The sequence below is a fragment of the Vulpes lagopus genome, chromosome 5, assembly GCF_018345385.1.
Source record: "Vulpes lagopus strain Blue_001 chromosome 5, ASM1834538v1, whole genome shotgun sequence".
NCBI classification, from domain to species: Eukaryota; Metazoa; Chordata; class Mammalia; order Carnivora; family Canidae; genus Vulpes; species Vulpes lagopus.
Window position 1 is genome coordinate 109,182,622 of NC_054828.1, and position 17,202 is coordinate 109,199,823.

General features: G+C 49.7%; 1 protein-coding gene across 2 annotated transcripts in view; it reads left to right on the forward strand.

Moving 5' to 3' along the window:
* Positions 1-11,044: 11,044 nt before the first annotated feature.
* The window catches only part of GALNT14 (polypeptide N-acetylgalactosaminyltransferase 14), a 205,039-nt gene continuing 198,881 nt past the window's right edge, over positions 11,045-17,202 (forward strand). The window contains exon 1 of one of the 2 annotated variants that reach the window (XM_041755900.1): positions 11,045-11,393. In XM_041755900.1, the coding sequence (XP_041611834.1) occupies positions 11,265-11,393 (129 nt within the window). In that variant the 5' untranslated portion in view covers positions 11,045-11,264. The remainder of the gene's footprint in view (positions 11,394-17,202) is intronic. The other variant, XM_041755899.1, reaches the window with a different exon arrangement.

Below are 17,202 nucleotides of genomic sequence, written 5' to 3' on the forward strand. Positions count from 1 at the left end.
TGTAATGAGAGAAGAGGACTTTTGAAGAAGGAACATGCCGGTGCCTCTGGTGGGGTGTGAAGAGTGACGTTCTGAGGGCATGGCTCCTGGTTGGACAGATCTGACAGCCTTGAGGGTAAGAAGAGTGGATATCCTGAGAGAAGTCAGGAGAGGCTGAGAGACCGAGAATCAGGAGAGTTTGTCCTTTATTCCACATCTTTGTCTCCCATCTTGCACTGCTGGCCCATGTCCCACCGTACTTAGCCAGCCAACAGTTTTCCTGTTACCCTTCACGTGCACTATCGTGGTCTGCATGTACATGCTTGTGTATATGTGCTTAAGCATTTCTACTGTCCTGTTAGCATTATTAGGCCATTTCCATTCAGTTCCTATAAATGGGAGCCCATGCTAACCCCCACCTCCAAATCAGACACACACACACACATTCCACACCCCCATACACACTCCCACACATATCATATACCACATACACCACACCATATCACCCACAGCACACTGCCCTACACCCCCACGCCCCACACTACACCCCCTATGTACATACACCGCCACACCACACCACCCACACATCCACACACACATCCCACAACCCCCCATGTGCTACACTCTCTACGTAGTTCCCATACCCAACCCCCCAACATTACAGCCCCTATGCATACCCCACATCATACCATCACATAGCCCCATACACACCCCACACTCTCCCTCCACACTACACTCCTAACACACACCCTACCCCCCACCACACACACATCACCCATCATGCCACACTATACACACACACCACCTATCACACCACACCACACACCACACACATCATACCCCCCAAACCATACACACCACACCACACATACCATATCCCCCCCACATCACATCCCTCAGACCTCCTCACCACATGCACACACACCACATACATCACACCATGCAGACCATATCTCCCAACACCACACACACACCACACACACACACCACACACATATATATACTGCATGCCACCCCCACATCATACCCCCCATTCCCCACCACACACACACATACACACACACACCATACCACACATACCACACACCTCCACTAACACACATCACAGACTCCCCTTGCCCCCACCTCCTGCTCCCCATATTACCAGTAAAAACCTCAGAACCATTGCTGCACCCTGGAGATTGCTTTGTCTTTGAGAGTCTGAAAAGAAAAACCCATCAGCCATCAGAGATTTTAATTATTTATTTTTAATTACACAAGCAATGCATGAATATGTTCTACTTGTAAAAAATTCACACAATACATATAAAATTAAAGTCTCCCTCAAGTGAAGAATTTTAAATAGTTCTGGTCCTCACCTGTCAGTCCACAGCAGACTGTGAATGCTCTGGTGAATGTTGGCGAGCCTGGCAGGGGTTTAAGGAAGCATGGAAGCCTTGTTACACAGGCAAGGGCGAGGGTGCTGGGGTCACTTGTAAAATGAAATGAGGGTCTCAAGCTGAATAGATCCTTTCTGTTTAGAAGCTGATGACTTTGCCAGCACTGTGCTCTTAGATTTTTATAGTTTGTTTTAAAGGAGTGAGGAAGAGGAGGCTTGGACTCCTGTACCTCCCCAGAGATGCACCCTTTTCCCTTACACCTGCGGCCTTAGGGCAGCCAGCACCACGTGCAAAGGTCCAGAATCCTGCCCTGCCGGCTTCTATTCCAGAGGGCTGCCTTCCCAGCTAGGGCAGAAGAAAGAGAATCTTCCTCAGGTACAACCTGTCCCACCTAACTTACTGAAGGGGTTTCTCAGTATTGGCTCACATTCTCCTTGAGCTTAAGGGACCTGGCTATATTTGGCCAGCACAAGTGGGAAGATTTTTGTTAAATCCATCTCTTTCTTCACAACATTCTATCAGTGGGTGTTTTCTGATGACTCAATAAACCCCTGTATAAATTTGCTATGGAACTGAATAGAGATGCATCAAGGGTTTTGAAAGACGACTCAGAGATGCATTGATCTGAAGAAAGATGGAAGCAGAAAGAATCTTAGGGACCATTAGTTTAGTTCTTCAATTTCAGTTTACTCCCCAGAGAAGTAGGGTCCGATGCCCTGATTCCCATAGGCAGAGTGAGAACTAGGATTCCTGGTGTCAGACCCTCTATTCACTACACCAGTGTTGGAATCCATGCTGCCACAGTGATCTACCACAGGACCTGGCAGGTCACAATGATTCCTGGCCCCTGGGGCTTCATCACTTCTATTTTCTACCTTAGATTAACCTTGCAAAGAATATCAGATGAAATAATGACTGTTCAGTGCCCTACAAATCGCCAAGCAATTTCCCAGTACAAAAAGTGAACTGCAGCTCAGTTATTAGAAAGACAAGCATTCTTAATTAGTCATCTACAGCAGCATTTCTCCAAGCACGATTGTCGCCTACCTGGATAAACATTTTTTGGAATCTGGAGAAGAAGCTTTGCATTTTTGTTTTGGTATGTCTTTTTAAGTTCCCTGGAAACTTGGTTATGGACTGAGTGTCCTATGATCTTAGGAGATTATTTTTAATTCAGTTAGGTATGATAATGGTGTTGTGGTTATGCCCAGGATGTCATTAATTTTAGAAAATGTGTGCTGAAGTATTTGTGGGCTATCCAGGGATTTTGTTTTGGTGTTATGTATCATGCATGATGTCTATAATTTATTTTTAAGGGTTTAGCCATTATGAGTGCATGCATGCGTATGCCCACAAATATATGGCAAAACATTAACTACTTTTAAATGGAGGTGGTGGATATGTTATAGGTGTGGCAGTTAAGTAGATATAGTCTATCTTTCTGTATGTTTGAGAACTTTTATAATAAAACAACTAGTAAAACATTCTCGAGGTGATTCTGATTCTCTCTACTGGTTTGAGAACCATTATGGAGCTGTATTTACCAATGACGGTGTGTGAGTGGAAAAGTATTTTTAATTCCCTCCTTGGCATTTCATTAGAATTGGAGTCACTTTTCCCCCTGCAATGCTGTCAAGGTTCTATTTCCTTTTGCTTTGTTTTGCCTGTGTGAGTCATCTGCAGAGCCAAAATATTGATCTAGTAGGCCATCTTTGTCATTTCCAGGCAGGCCCAGACACATAATGAACTCAATTAGAATATATGGACTAGACCAGTGGTTCCCAAACTTGAGTGCCTAGAAACATCGCCCATGGAATTTCAGCAGGCTTAGGGTGAGACAAAGCTATTTGATTTAATGGCGATCAGATGTAATTCTTTTTTTTTTTTTTTTAAGATTTTTAAGAAAGATTTTATTTATTCATGAGAGACACAGAGAGAGAAAGACAGAGACATAGGCAGAAGGAGAAGCAGGATCCCTGTGGGGAGCCTGATGTGGAACTCCATCCCAGGACCCCAGGATCCCGACCGGGGCCAAAGGCAGATGCTCAATCACTGAGTATCTGGGTGCTCAGATGCCCCCGGGTACCCCCAGATGTAATTCCAACATACATGTAGGCTTGAGACCTATATTCTAGATAATAATGACCACAAAGCCAAGGTCATAGATTTGCTTTCCAACTTAAGAGCTGAGGAGCTGCACACGAAGAAAAGTTTTGTTCTTTTATGATATCCTGCACACCTTCCCTTGTTCTACCATTTTTAAATGAAGGTTTTGATGGAATAAATGAAAAAAAAAAAAAGAACCAGAATAAAGAAGGGAAATGGATCAGAGCAATTTATTGTTGCAAATACATATACTATTTCCCCCCTTCTTTTGAGGACCCACTACATTCTATTGTAGAGGTGGTTGCATTTTATTGATTGGTGGAAAGGGACCTTTATTTGTTGTTCTCAGATTACCCAATGTATCAATGACTTCAGGAATCTTGGATGAAAAGGTAAAAATGTTTTGTCAGCATCGGTGAATTATCATCAAAATGAATGAGACTTTTAATGAAAAACACCTGATAAAAAGTTACCCAGCAAACCTGAAAGGAGAAATTGAGTCTCAGGAGACAGAAAAATTAACCACTCCCTCCTCACCTAACTGTCTGTATCGTGAACACTTTCTGGGGGTTCTTTGGCCGCCATAGAGAAGATGGGGAGAACCCTGGATCCTGCAGCAGCTTCCCTTGTTCTTATGTAATACGTCTTTGCAGCTTAAACCTTTAATTAACCAGAGATGTCATCAAGAAAAGTTTGCCAAGGAAGAGGATGCCTGGTTTAATTAAAAAGATCTTTAATAGTTATTAAGGAAATCAATTTGGAAGTCAGGCCTGAGAGCCGTGATGGGGGAAGAAATCACTGAGAGGAACTTTGCCATCTCTCGGGGTAATGGATTTTAACCCTTGGATCCGCATTGCCTCAAAATCCCCGGGGCGGTGGTGCAGGGATGGAGAGGAATGCTTATCAGCACTCATCACTTCAAAATCTACATTCCGGATCCAAGAGGCAGGTCTGCCTTATGGACGAGGAGCCTAACCTTTCTGGAACGCAGTTATCCTGGCAATTGAGGGAAATAGGAAACCTTTATAAATTGAAAATCTCCTACCTCATAAGTATAAGCTATTTTTTTTCCCAAAGAGATGCATTATTTCTCCCAGAGGATTTGTGCTTCGACTGTACATCAGGCTTCTTTCCATTACTGTGCAAACCCGCCTTCTTCGGATCAAGCTAGAAAAAGGGATTTGGCTCTTTGGAGCACAAGAGAAATATTATTTTCACTTGTCTCATGAAAATGATGACACAAAAGGTGAAATAGCCAGAGGATGGGCAAAATAAATTGTCTGTGTGGAAGAAAACTGCAAAAGGGAAGGAATTTTTATTTTAAAAAACAGCATTTTGCCAACAGGGGGATGATATTAATACTATCCTCTGATGCAGCCCAGTTGAGTTCAAATGCTGAAAGCACTTTTCAAACAGTCTATGTTTAATTAATATTTGTACAGCACTTAGAGAAATTGAAGACAGGTGCAGAGTATGGCTACAAAAATAATTTTCCTGTTGCAATGAATCTATTTCTCCAGTGGTCCGAAGCACCTCTACCGGGGACTCCTGTTATTACTCACTGGAGACTCAACAGAGAGGAGGTATCAGGTCTTTGAACACTCGAGCCTGCTCCCTAATGGCCAGCTTATACTTTCTTGAAGAGCTGGACATAGGTCTTATATCTATTTATATTCCTCATAGCAAATTGTTCAGAATCTGTGCTCACAATGTGTTTGTTGATTGCTCTGCTGATTACTTGGAGACCTCTGGGCTTAGCAGCACCCCCTTCCACCAAAGTGTCTTCACTCTATTTCACTTGAGGGACATCACTTGGAGAACTGAGGGGTCTGGGTAGATACAGGAGAACCTAGGCTTTAGCAATGAACTCATTTTCTTGCTGTAGGCAGATCATGTAGCTTCTTGGGGCTCCACTTTCCTTAATTACAAAATAAGGAGCATTGAACCAGATGTTGTCCAAGGCCCCTTCTGACCCTAATGTAGCAAGATCTGTTTCCTGAGCTGGGTATATCTGTTCTAAGTCAATAGAACGATGATGATGCATGGGAAATATCAGTGCTTATTAAAACATTTATGGCTGATGTACAGGTTGTAAACCGGCAAGCAGCAGGCTGGCTCCAGACTGCACACCTGTTTAGTTTAGCCCACCTGATTTTTATATTATTTTTATTTTTGGAAGGATGGAAATTGAATTTGTTAACAATAGTTATGATTCAGGAGATTTCACATAGTTGTCTAGACTTTGGTTTGTGTTGAGAAGTTGGAAGACTCTGGCACCACTTTACCCACGCTGGCAATGATCAGTTGGAACTGCCTCCGGATGAGTCTCACATGTACCCCTACCCGCCCCCCCCCCCACCGTGTCCTCAGAATGAAGGTTGAATGCCAGTTCCGCTGCTACCACTGTGCTTACACTGTTGTCTCCCTGACTCTATCCCGCTGTACTTGTTCATGTTTCTTTCATGGCCTGTGTAGGTATGTAGGCGAAAGGGAGAGACAGTTGGAGGGATAATTAGAGTCTGATGTCAGGGACCCATGCCCTCTGAAAGGACATCTGTGCCGGGAACCCGGCTGCTTTCTGGAATGTGTGAGCAGCTAGGTGGGTAAAATGCCTTCAGCTGGTAAATGGGATCAGACACTGACTGATGTGGGCAATAGAATTATTTCCTATTTAAAGCTAGCTCAATTTGTCCACCTTGTCTCATCTTTGGATAAATGTCTTGAATATCATTTACTCTGAAAAGTGCCCCACATGAACATTTAGATTATCCTGAGCTCAACACACATACAAAAGAACTTTTAATAGCAAAGACCCACGTATTTAGTCACCTAAGAAAATCAATCTCATGTTTAGCAACATCACTGGAAGCCCTCCTATCCATTAGAGTGGTCATGTAATTCATTGTCTAAAATAGCAATTTCTTAAAAGCCAAAGGGGGGCTATTAATAATTATGCCAGGAAAATAGGAATAAACTGGGAATTTCTCACGTGAACTGGGGCACGTGGTCACCCTGCTCAATATGCAATAACCACTCATGACTCAATTACAGGACATGCCCCTGGACCCTGGAAGTTGTCCTGGAAATTAGGTTTGTCCCATTTATCCCCTGGGGTATGCTTGGTTCCTCTCACTGTTGACATTCCCAAAAGATTGGAAAGAACCCACCTCAGTTCTGCTCTTTCTGGGATTCCAGCTCTCCTACTCCCTTCTACCTTTCACAAATGCCTCGAAGCTTAAGCCTACCAAGGACTGTCTTTGACAGTCAGAGATGATGCAGGTGGCTGTCAGACCTGGCTGCCTGAAATTCTGGGGACCGGGGGTGGGGAGTAAACGACAACTGTCTGAATCCCTCCGTTTCTTCCTCTTGTATCTTCTTTTTCAGAGACCCTTCTAGGTAATTCAGGTTGAAGAATTTTCCTCTACTTTTCTGTAAGCTGATCAGGTCTCCCCTTCATGCAATTAGAACTTAGCACTTTCTGGATGGGTGGGTGGGTGGTGGTGGTGGTTCATGGCTCAGGTCACTGCAAGACACTACCACTGAAGACCAAATCACTTTCTACAACCAGGGAAGACATATCATTGTGGCAAGAGTAGTTTTCTATTTTGTATTTGGGTAAGGAACAAAGAAAGTTGGGGGGGGGGTGCATTTCAAATAGTGAAAGAAGAAGCAGGCTTTTGAAATGCAAAGATACAAATCCCTTTCTAGGAAGCAAATCCTACCTAGGGGGAAAGAAAAGGGAGGAGGCGTTGAGGGAAGCGGGATGGCGAAAGGAGTTGTTTAATGGATAGAGAAGAAAGATCCAGAAAGGTGATTCTCAGATCTCTTAGATAAAGCCACCCACCTACTCATCAAAGATAAGAGGAAAAGCCGGTTGGCTTTATCCTTCTGACAAAGATGCACCAATGTGGCAGAGAGAGGAGGTAGGGAGATTGGCAATTCTCATTTACCATGCAGCCTCAACTACTCTATCCTCACTTTATCAAAAAGCCTTGCAAGAGGCTTGGGGCATGTGGTCGTGACCGAATCCATGGTGGCAGGGGAAAGGGAGAGGAACATAGAGGCAAAGGGGCTGATGTATTATTTACAGTTGGAGAATTTGAATGGAGCAGACTGCAGGAGTTGGCCCCAAGACCTGTGTCTGTATGACTATGGAATAAAGACAAGACATCTTTGAATTCTTGGTGTGCTACCTTCTGCTGCCAGGGACCCTGCCAGTGCTGGGCCAGCATGCGTGTGCCTCATCTCTCCACTGGGCTACAATCTGCCCTGCTACCAGTTACCTTTCCCCGGAAAGACCTCAGCAGAAAGCTGTCCGGGCCTCTGTGGGTAAAATCTCATTCGGTTGGCACAGAGGGCATCTCGCTGGTGGTGACAGGTCTAATAAGCATGCAGATGGAAGACACGCATGCACACACACTCTCTCACTTAAGTCACACAGTGGGCAGAGAGGAAGGATGCAGGGAATTGGATCCGAAAGAACAAAAGGCTGCAGGCTCTGCAGCAAGCTCAGTGAGAATGACGAGAGGACAGCTCAAGGAAGCCAGAAGCAAAGTGTGAAAACCCAAAGCAAAAGCCGCTGGAGAGCATGTGCATTGGACTTCACAGCTTCCCCCCTGCTTCCAGCTTACATTTGCTCCATATGCTGCTTTACACAGCTTTCCGGGGCCATAATGGGTTTTATTCCATAGTTTTTATACTAACATGAATGACTCACATCTGCTCCGATACCCAATTTCCTCTCTAATGTCTTCGGCTGTGAGGAGAGAACAGTTTGCACAGAACCTGCCAACGATAGGAGTGGCAGAAAGAGTCCTAATCCAGGGACAAGGAAGGCTAGGACCCTAGGTGTGTGAGCTGGAAGGGTCTCTGAGAGAGCATGATGTTATGGATGGGGAAACTGAGACCCAGAGAAATGAGGAACTTGCTCAGGAACATCAGGGCCAGAGAGGTAGATCCACTGTGGCGCACCCGGTTATTCCTAATTCCTTATTCCTAATGAGTATACTTATTTAATTCATCTTATTTCCTGCCATGTTAAATCTTTTGCTAGGAGCTTTTCCTCCCCATATAAGTCTGTGATGAGAAAAAAGTAACTTGGATTAATCACCAGTGATAGCTAATCCCCCACTGGGATCAACTGTGCTCTGCATTACTTAAGCTGGTTATTAAAGTTTTAAATATCCGGCAGGGCGTGGAGGACCCCGTGCTGGGTCCTGGGAGAGACCTACAGGGCTGGGTCCTGTGTGGGGACTCACCTGGCTTCCAGATGTTTGATGTCCCACCTGAAGTGGATTTCAATCCTGATGAACAGTTACTGGTCCAACAACCCAGATTAATATGCCTTTTGGCTAGATCACGTAATGATACTTGGCAAACTGGATTCCCTTGACAGCTTCCATAGGCCCAGAGAATCTTCTCCACTTCAAAATAATGACCCGAGAAGCCAGCGCCTTGGAAGGCAATCCCTGCTCTCCTAGGCATTGCAGGTCCTGTGTGGAGCTGCCTCAGGATACCCAGGGCCTTGGTTTCCCCAGAAGTCAAACAGAATGAAGCACCTCAGCCCCTCGGCTGCAGGCAGTGTGGTGCCACCGCACCATCCCTAAAGCCTGGCGGTTGTGTAACTGTCTGCCATCTGGTACTCAGAAGCAGCACATCACAAAGCGCTGAGCAATGGACTACGGTGTGGTGCTGCAGCTCCTGCCTGGAGCCGACTGCATCTCAGCGGCTTGCCTGGGGGTCCCCTGCGGAGCCTGCCGCAGCACAGGCTGGAGCCCGCAGGTCCAGGCTGAGGCCCCTGGAAGAGATCCAGGGAGCTCAGGATGCTGCAGGGATGGGTTCTCGGTCTGCTCTCCTTAGTCCTCCCTGGATTTTTGCCTGGCCAAAGTGGCAGCTGGGGAGCCTACCCAACCTTTCAGCATACAGAGTTCTACTAAAAGCGAGCCCTGGACCCCCACCCCACCCCCCAGCCTCCTTGGCCCGGGTTCTGTATGATGGTCTGAGAGTTCAGCTGAATCTGAAGATGGGCTGCCAAGCGTACTCAGCTTTTTTGGGTTGATTGTCACCTCTGTTCCCAACCCAAAGCTTGTTACATACAGCCTGGCCAAGGAGTCTTTGGAGCCACGAAGCAGGACTGCCCTGTGGCTGAATGACAAGGCACCAAGCACAGGGAGCTTTCAGCAGATTCCTCCGTAACTGACCCCACTTCTTGGGGGGCTCCATTTTACTGGAGAATGAATTCCAGAGCACTGCTTCCCACCTGTCCCACCTGCAGATAGGGTATGGGGCTTCCCCTATGCTGAGCTCTGTGAGGAGAGGCAGAAGGATGGTGGCTACAACAGCGGTGGGTTCATCATCCTCACCTACCCCAGCAACTTAATGACCTAAGCACCCCTCTGGCTACGGTTGTGTACATTGAAATGGCACAGTTCTGGCAGTCACCGTTCCCCAGGCAGGACAGAGTTTTTAATACCCCTGTTGGAGGGATCAAACGATCAGAATAACACCAGCACCTTGAAATCAGCTTTCACAGCTGTTCACTCACTGTCAGAGGAGGTGTTACTACCATCCCCACCATTTACAGACGAAGGATCTAGGGCTAGGGAACGGTAAAGGACTTGCTCAATATTCGCACAGCTGGTTAGGTCTGACCCGGGCCTGGAACCCCCTAGTCCTGTGACAGCACCATTACTCCCGCGGAGCTGAGGCCTACGTGGGAATCCAATTCCTAGTTTGCTCTGCCTCCAGACCAAAACGGTGGGACTCTGCAAAAAGGAGAATGCACATTCCAGAGGCATTTGGGAAAGGCGTCTATCCCAGGGTCCTTTTCCCAGTACCCCACAGGGTTGGCACACCTTTGGGTCCGCGCTTCCTACGAGCACGGAGCCCTGGCGCTCTACAGGGACAGAAAACCCTTCGGGGAGATAATTGCGCCTTAATTTTTAAAAAGATGTCTTTAAAGTTAAATTTAGACCAGCTCAGCGTTCCATGAAGCAGAAAAAGTTGCCTGGCACCTGCGGGCGGGCAGAGAGACACCCCGGGGAGTTGGCTGAACTCGGCCTCGGCCTCGGGTCTCGGGTCTGGAGCGCCCGGGAGGGAGGCGGGAGGCGGGAGGCGGGAGGCGGGCGGGGCAGCGCGGCGCGGGCTCCGCGAGGGCGGGGGCCCTGGGGGCGGGCCCGGGAGTGAGCGCCACGTGCAGCCCCCGCGGCGGCGGGAAAGTCCTCCCGGGCCGGCCCGAGGTCCAGGCTCGGTCCCGCCCGCCCCGCCCCGCCCCAGGCCGGCCCCGGAGCCGCGCGGTGCGCCTCGGTCGGCGGGCGGCGGTAGCGCCCCCTCGCAGAGCCCCGCTCGCTCCCGCCCGCTCCCGCCCGGGCTCCCCGGAGTGGGTCTGCCGGGCCCACGCGCGCTGCGCTCCCTCCCGTCCTCGTCGTGTCCCTCCGGGGTGCCCGGCACAGCCTCGCCTTCCTGCGTGCCCGCAGCTCGAGCCCGTTTCCCCGCGGCGGCGGCGGGCGAGGCGGCGGCGGGCGAGGCGGCGGCGGCGGCGGCGGCGGCGCGGGGAGCATCTCGGCTGCGCTTCTCCGGCGCGCGGGTCTCCGGCTCGGCCGCCCTTCGCCGCCCCCCCCCCCCCCCGCCTCCGCGCCCCTGCTCGCCTCCCTCCGCAGCGGGCGGGCGCGCAGCCGCTCCTCGCCGCCCGGGCGCCCGGACCCCGGGGCCCCGCTCTCCCGGGCTCCTGCCCCGCCCGCCCTGGCCGCCAGGGGGTGCCCCGGGGCGCCGCGCCGCGGACGAGACCGGGCAGACGGGACCATGCGGCGCCTGAGTCGCCGCTTGGCGCTGCCCATCTTCGGGGTGCTCTGGATCACCGTGCTGCTGTTCTTCTGGGTGACCAAGAGGAAGTTGGAGGTGCCGCCGGGACCCGAAGTGCAGACCCCCAAGGTACGGGCCCGGGCGGCGGCTTGCGGGCGAGCGCGCGGCCCCGGGAAGCAGGGGGCGGGGCGCCGGGTGCGGCCACGGACGGACGCTCCTGGGTTGAGAGGGGCCCGGGGCACCCGGGGGACCCCCGGAGCGTGGGCGGGGGGCGGGCGCGCTCGCGGACGGAGCGGGGCGCTGAACTTGGTCCCGGGGCGCGGGGCGGCGGGGGCGGCGGGGGGCGGGGGCGGGGCTGGCGCCCGCGAGGAGTCCCGCCCGGCGCTGACCTGCCTCCTCCCGCGGCTGCCAGGCCCGACCCGGGGAGGCCGGAGGCCCGGGGTGCGCCGCGCCTGTGCACCGCGCCTGCTGCCGGGCCGCCGGCCTGCCGCCACCGCGCTTCCCAGTTGTCCCCGAGCTCTTCGGCTGCGTGGGACGTTGAATGTGCCCTGAACGCCGCCGAGGAGCACGGGCTCCTCAAGCACACGCCTTGGTGTTGGTAGGGAGTTGGGGCAAATGAGGATGGAAGCGGCTTTTCCAACTCCTGCCCAAGCGCAGCCGGGAGGTTCTCCCTCCAGACTCACGCTTTGCTTTAATTCAGAGCCCCCGTTCCTCCGTCTCCTCTTCCACAGACCCGGCCTTGGGACCCAGAAGGAGGACAGCCAGGCAACATCTGTGAACTGGGAAAAAGCCGTTGGAGGAGGTTGTGGTTTGAAGCAGGAGGCCAAAAAGGGGGCAGAAGGGGGAGAGAGGGGAGTCTCCCCGGGAAGTGTAGTACAGAGGACCCGCCTTGTGCTAGGCACACAGTGGGTGCTTCTTCGTAAGTAATTATATAAATTGGGTGGTATCCTAATTTCGTAGATTAAGAAACAGGTTCAGTCTTTGTACCTTGCCTTAGATCCCTCTGGAACTCAGACCTCTGATATTCAGAATCTTTCCACTGTATCAAGGTGTCTCCCAGATCCCCTTTTAGCTAAGTCTTCTGGAACCTTGCTAATGCCCAGTTGGGTTCCACAAGCAATGCGCTAGGTGCTGTGGGTCCAGAGATGCAGAATTGGCTCTCTGGAGGTAGGGGATTTGCTCAGGAATGGGCCAGGACCATGCAGTTTGCTGAGGGCCAACGGGGCTCAGTGCTCTGGGTGTCATGGGAGCCTGGCGACTTCCTGGAGGAGGAGGATGTAACAGAACTGAGTTGAGAAAGATGAACAGTAGTTTTGCCAGGAGGTAGGGAGGGCATTCCAGGTAGAGGTTAACTGTACCAAACAGGCTGAGAGGAATGACACAGCAGGTTGTGTGAGTTTGGCATAATTTGAGCGTAAACCACAGCCACGTAAACCATGGCTGATGACAGGAATGAGGTTGAGGGCAGGTATATAAGGGTCAGATTGGGTAGGACCTTGTGGGTGCTAGGGGCCCTGGGAGGGGTTAGTAAGCAGGGGAGTGATGGGATCAGACTGGTGACTTCAAGCAGCCTTTGGAGCACTGGATCAGTTTCCTAACCCCACACCTGCACCTGCAGGGAGATCTGGAGAGCTTTTCTTCTTTCTCCCTGGGGTGGTTCTGCTCCTTGTGATGCAGTTAATGATGCCTGCAGGGACGTGAACTCTCTCCGTTTTGCCTTGAACCTCATTACCGTATGCTTACTTATTCTTAGTTTACACCAGGGAGCTGGGACAAGAAATCTGTATCCCTCTTTGTGCACTTTGTCTCTCATCCTTACCTGGTGTGCGCTGGACACACAGTTACTGAGTACAGCTAGATGCCAGGCTCTGTGCTAGGTTTGGGGGCTGTTGTGATGGGGATACTGTGTCCGTGCCCCTTTGCAGGGAGCTGGGAAGGCTTTCACAGATTCCTGGTTGAGTCAGAATTATAAACAAATGCATAGTGGATGGGATTGGGGGAGTGGTCTAATAGTGGAATTCTGGGCATAGTGGGTGCAGGCATGGAAGAGGGGGTCTTCTAGTTTTGACCCTTTGCTTTTTGTCTGAACATCTTATTTCTTCTTCCCATTTCCTGTATTCTGTAGAAGCACAATTAAAATCTTGATACCTTTTATTATCAGGCCCCCTTCTTAGTGTATTTCTCCTTTCTGTTTTTCACCCTGGGTGTATGACCTTGTGTGTCCACATCTATGTGTTGTGTGTATTTGTGTCTGGTACATGTATCTGAGGAAAGAGATGGAGAGACAAAGAGTCCTTCTTGGCGCCAGAACAGTTTTATTGCTGGGACTGATCTGTTTTGGAAATTTGCACATCCTGTCCAGAGGACTGCAGCTGGTTCCCAAACCTGACTGCACCTCAGGACCCCTGGAGAGCTCATTTAACATACAAGTTTTGGGTTTATTGCAGTGATTATGATTCTGTGGGTTTGGGAGAAGGTTCTAGAATCACTGTCTTTATAAGTGTTGCATGTGAGTCTGAAGCGGCCTATCGATGGGTATCATTTGGAGCTAGATGAAGAATACCAAGTGTGTTGATTTTTTTGTGGTTTGGTTGGCCCCATGTAAGTATGGCCGCCGAATTATTTCATTCTTCTTGAGTTCCTCCAGGACCGAGCTCGTGTGAGCATGTGCACTCAGGTGAAATAACAGTAGCTAGCATTTGTGTAGTGCTTTACAAATTCACAAACTCTATTTCATGGCATATTGGCTCACTTGATATAGGGCAGATCATACTTTTATGCAGTTGAGACGGAATGATGAAGTTCTACAATTGGCCCAAGATAACAAGGTTATTACTAAGTGGCAGCATCAGGGATCAGAATGGAATAGGGTCATCTTGGGACAGGCTCCTTCCATGCCGCCATGCTATGTGGACTGCCTGGGTCTGCACTTGTGGCTGATGGGGTAAGGCTAGGGATATTTACAGTCTGTGCTTCCCAACCTACTTTCCAGCGTTTCCATGGCTCATCCCTAGACACTTGCCTTTGGAGAGCTCCAGGGAAGGCAGAGGATGTTGTAATTTGTGAGGGAACCACCTTGAAGGGAAATCGTGCTCTGCCCTTGGAGGAGGTCATCTGGGGCAGAGGAGGCTTCTTTGCACCCCGATGGGGAGGGTTGCATCCAGTGGTTGAAGCACCACTGATTTAGGAATCATTGCCAGGGCTGATTGTTGCCTCAGTGGTAGGGATTCGGATGGAACATTTGTCTATTGTAGGGGAAAAAACTCAGTTGGAGTGAGTTCAGTACCCCAGCTTTTCCTAGGAAATGTTCATTCCTTTTCCGGGGGAGAGCTCCTGCCTTGGGCATGTGGAAGCCTTAGGGAAGTTTTTAATCTCGCCCAGGCACCTTCCCACTGTGATGGAGGGGGTGAGCTTATTTTCCAAAGCATGAGCAGTGGGCTCATCTTCCCTTAAAACCATTTAGAGAAGTCGGGGAATTGGTGGAGGGACTGGAGACTATGGCCGGGGTTCCTGGGCCAGGGAGCCCTCTGTATAGAGTCCATGCAGCAAGTCACCTTCCCTGGGGTTTGCTACAGGCTCTAGTTCCTGGGTCCTTCTTTGCCTTCCCAGCCAGCATTGAAAAGCATCCTCATTCACCTAGTGATGGGATCTCCAAAGTGGGCCTGATAATAAAATAAAACCTATGCCTTGTCACAATCCAACTGATGTAGAGAAGGCATGCTGCACTCCTGGTTTAAGGAAATTAATTGGATTTTTTTTTTTTTTTTTTTTTGGTTCCAAGAAGGGCTGGTTCTATTAATAGCTCAAGTAAAGATTTCTTTAAGTTTGACTTTTTAATGTTGATTGGATTCTTTTACCAGGTCCCCCACCCCCAAATTCTGCAGAGCTCTAATTCCTAATTGAAAATCATATAACAAGTTTGGTGTCTTAATTCAAACTGTATTTTAGTGATAAATACTGTACCACTAAAAATACCTGAAAAATGTTTTCATTTCTTCTTTCCAATATCGTTTGTTTGCCATTTGGAGAATTATACAATAACTGACAGAATTAAAAAAAAAAAAGCAGCAAATTTGTCTCTTACTTCCAAGAAACTAAATTTAGTCCAGGGGCTTAGGGCTTAGTAAAAGCAAAAGAATTTGAGGCCTGAGGGTACTTTTTGAGGAAGGTATTGGAAATGTAAAGGCTTTGAATAAAGTGCCTCGGGCCCATGTAGATGTATTTGTGCTCTACTAGAAATATAGCAAACACTATCAGAAAAGAGCTTGTCTTTCTGTAATATTTGCATACCGCAAATACCTTGAGTATATGACACTGTTATTTTATTCCCCATTTAGTAGATCATTTCTCCCATTAGAAAAAAATCATGAATTTTAGAGAGACCCTATTAATCTGCTGATACTCAGTGCATGCATATTGGACTGTGTCCAGGGAATTTTGATTCTGGCAAGAACACAAGGAGCCCACTGTCAGATGAATGTTGGCCCATTCATCCACTCCTGTGTGCTGGTACCTGTGTCCTGCGCTGGGCTGTTTTTGCCTCTGCGGCGGTTCTCAGAGCAGGTGGAGGGTAGTGTTGCCTTGTGGTCCAGCAGGGGTTGCTGTAAGAGAATGGGAAATATGAAAGTAGCAGGTTGGAATGTCAGGTGTCCAAGAAATGGCGTGTCTTTGTTTTGTGGATCACAAGAAGCTGCATTTTTTTTTTTTTTTTTAACCTTGAGCTCTCTCCCCACCCCCAAAACCTGGGCCTTTAGGTGGGTGAGAATCATCTCTCCATCTTGGTTGGTTTTTGGCCTGTCCTGGGTGGTACCCATGTCCCAGCTTGCTTTCCCAGCCAGCACACCCCTGCAGGGCCAGGCGGGAGGCCCTGTTCTCAGGACCTATGGATCTGTTCTGAGGGACTCCCTTTGAGTCACTCTCGGGAGCTGTCTCCCTGAACCCTTGTTCCCCTGAGTGGCCTCCTCCTTTTAGAAACAAAGACCGGGAATCCCTGTCTCAGATGTTCTGGAGGCACAGAACGAATCCTGCTCAAATCGGAGAAAACCAAGGGGCAAAATCAAGAAGGAAAGAGAAATTAACGTCCCTGTCAAGAGCCTCCCCAGCCTGTCAAGAGACTATCCTTTTTCAAGGTTGCTCCTGTGTTTGTATCATTTAAAAGTGTTAATTTCCACAGGTCCGTTTGTAAACGGCCCAGGGACAGAATGAGGCTGCGGTGGCTGACGCCGAGGCCCCAGGTCTCCACGCAGGCCTGGTTCCCGGCCATCTCGTCTACCTCCTTTCCTGCATCCTCTCCCACAGCTTTCCATCCCAGATTTCCAGAACACTCTTATCCCTTATCAGGCACATTTGAAGAAATGTGTTGCTGTGTCCTCGTTTACTGTCCAACGTGTACAGTTTTGTCCCTCATCCAGAGCATCTCAAAGTCCCAGTGGCACTTCTGGAAAAGCATCTGAATTAGGGAGGAGGGACACATTCCCCCGCTTGTCTCTCCGGGCCAGTCTGTGAACCCTGCCGTGGCTTTGGCACATTCCACCCCAGAGCCCCACATCACGGACTCACCATTTGCCTGGGTAGTGAGTGTGGCTGTGCCCACCGTCCTCTCTGGTGGCTGCTGACTCTGCCACTGGCTGCGGTGCCCCCCAACTGCCTCAGAGACTCGCTCCCTCCCCTGGGAGCTCCCCAGTCTGCAGTGGGTGCAGCGTCACCCTCTGGCCTTCCTTGTTCGCCTGCAGCCCGTTGGCAGAGCCAGAGGTAACTCAGGGCCTTCCCCTGGGCCCCAGTCTCCCCAGCTGTGAGATGGGGGGTGGGGGCGTGCTGTGGCCCCGCGTCCGTCTCCCACTGGCCCCACCAGCAGTCTCCATCGATTTGGGTGACCCACAGATCACGCCCAAGTGAGACCTCGTGGCTATAAATAATTATGCCACAGATACTCCGTGTC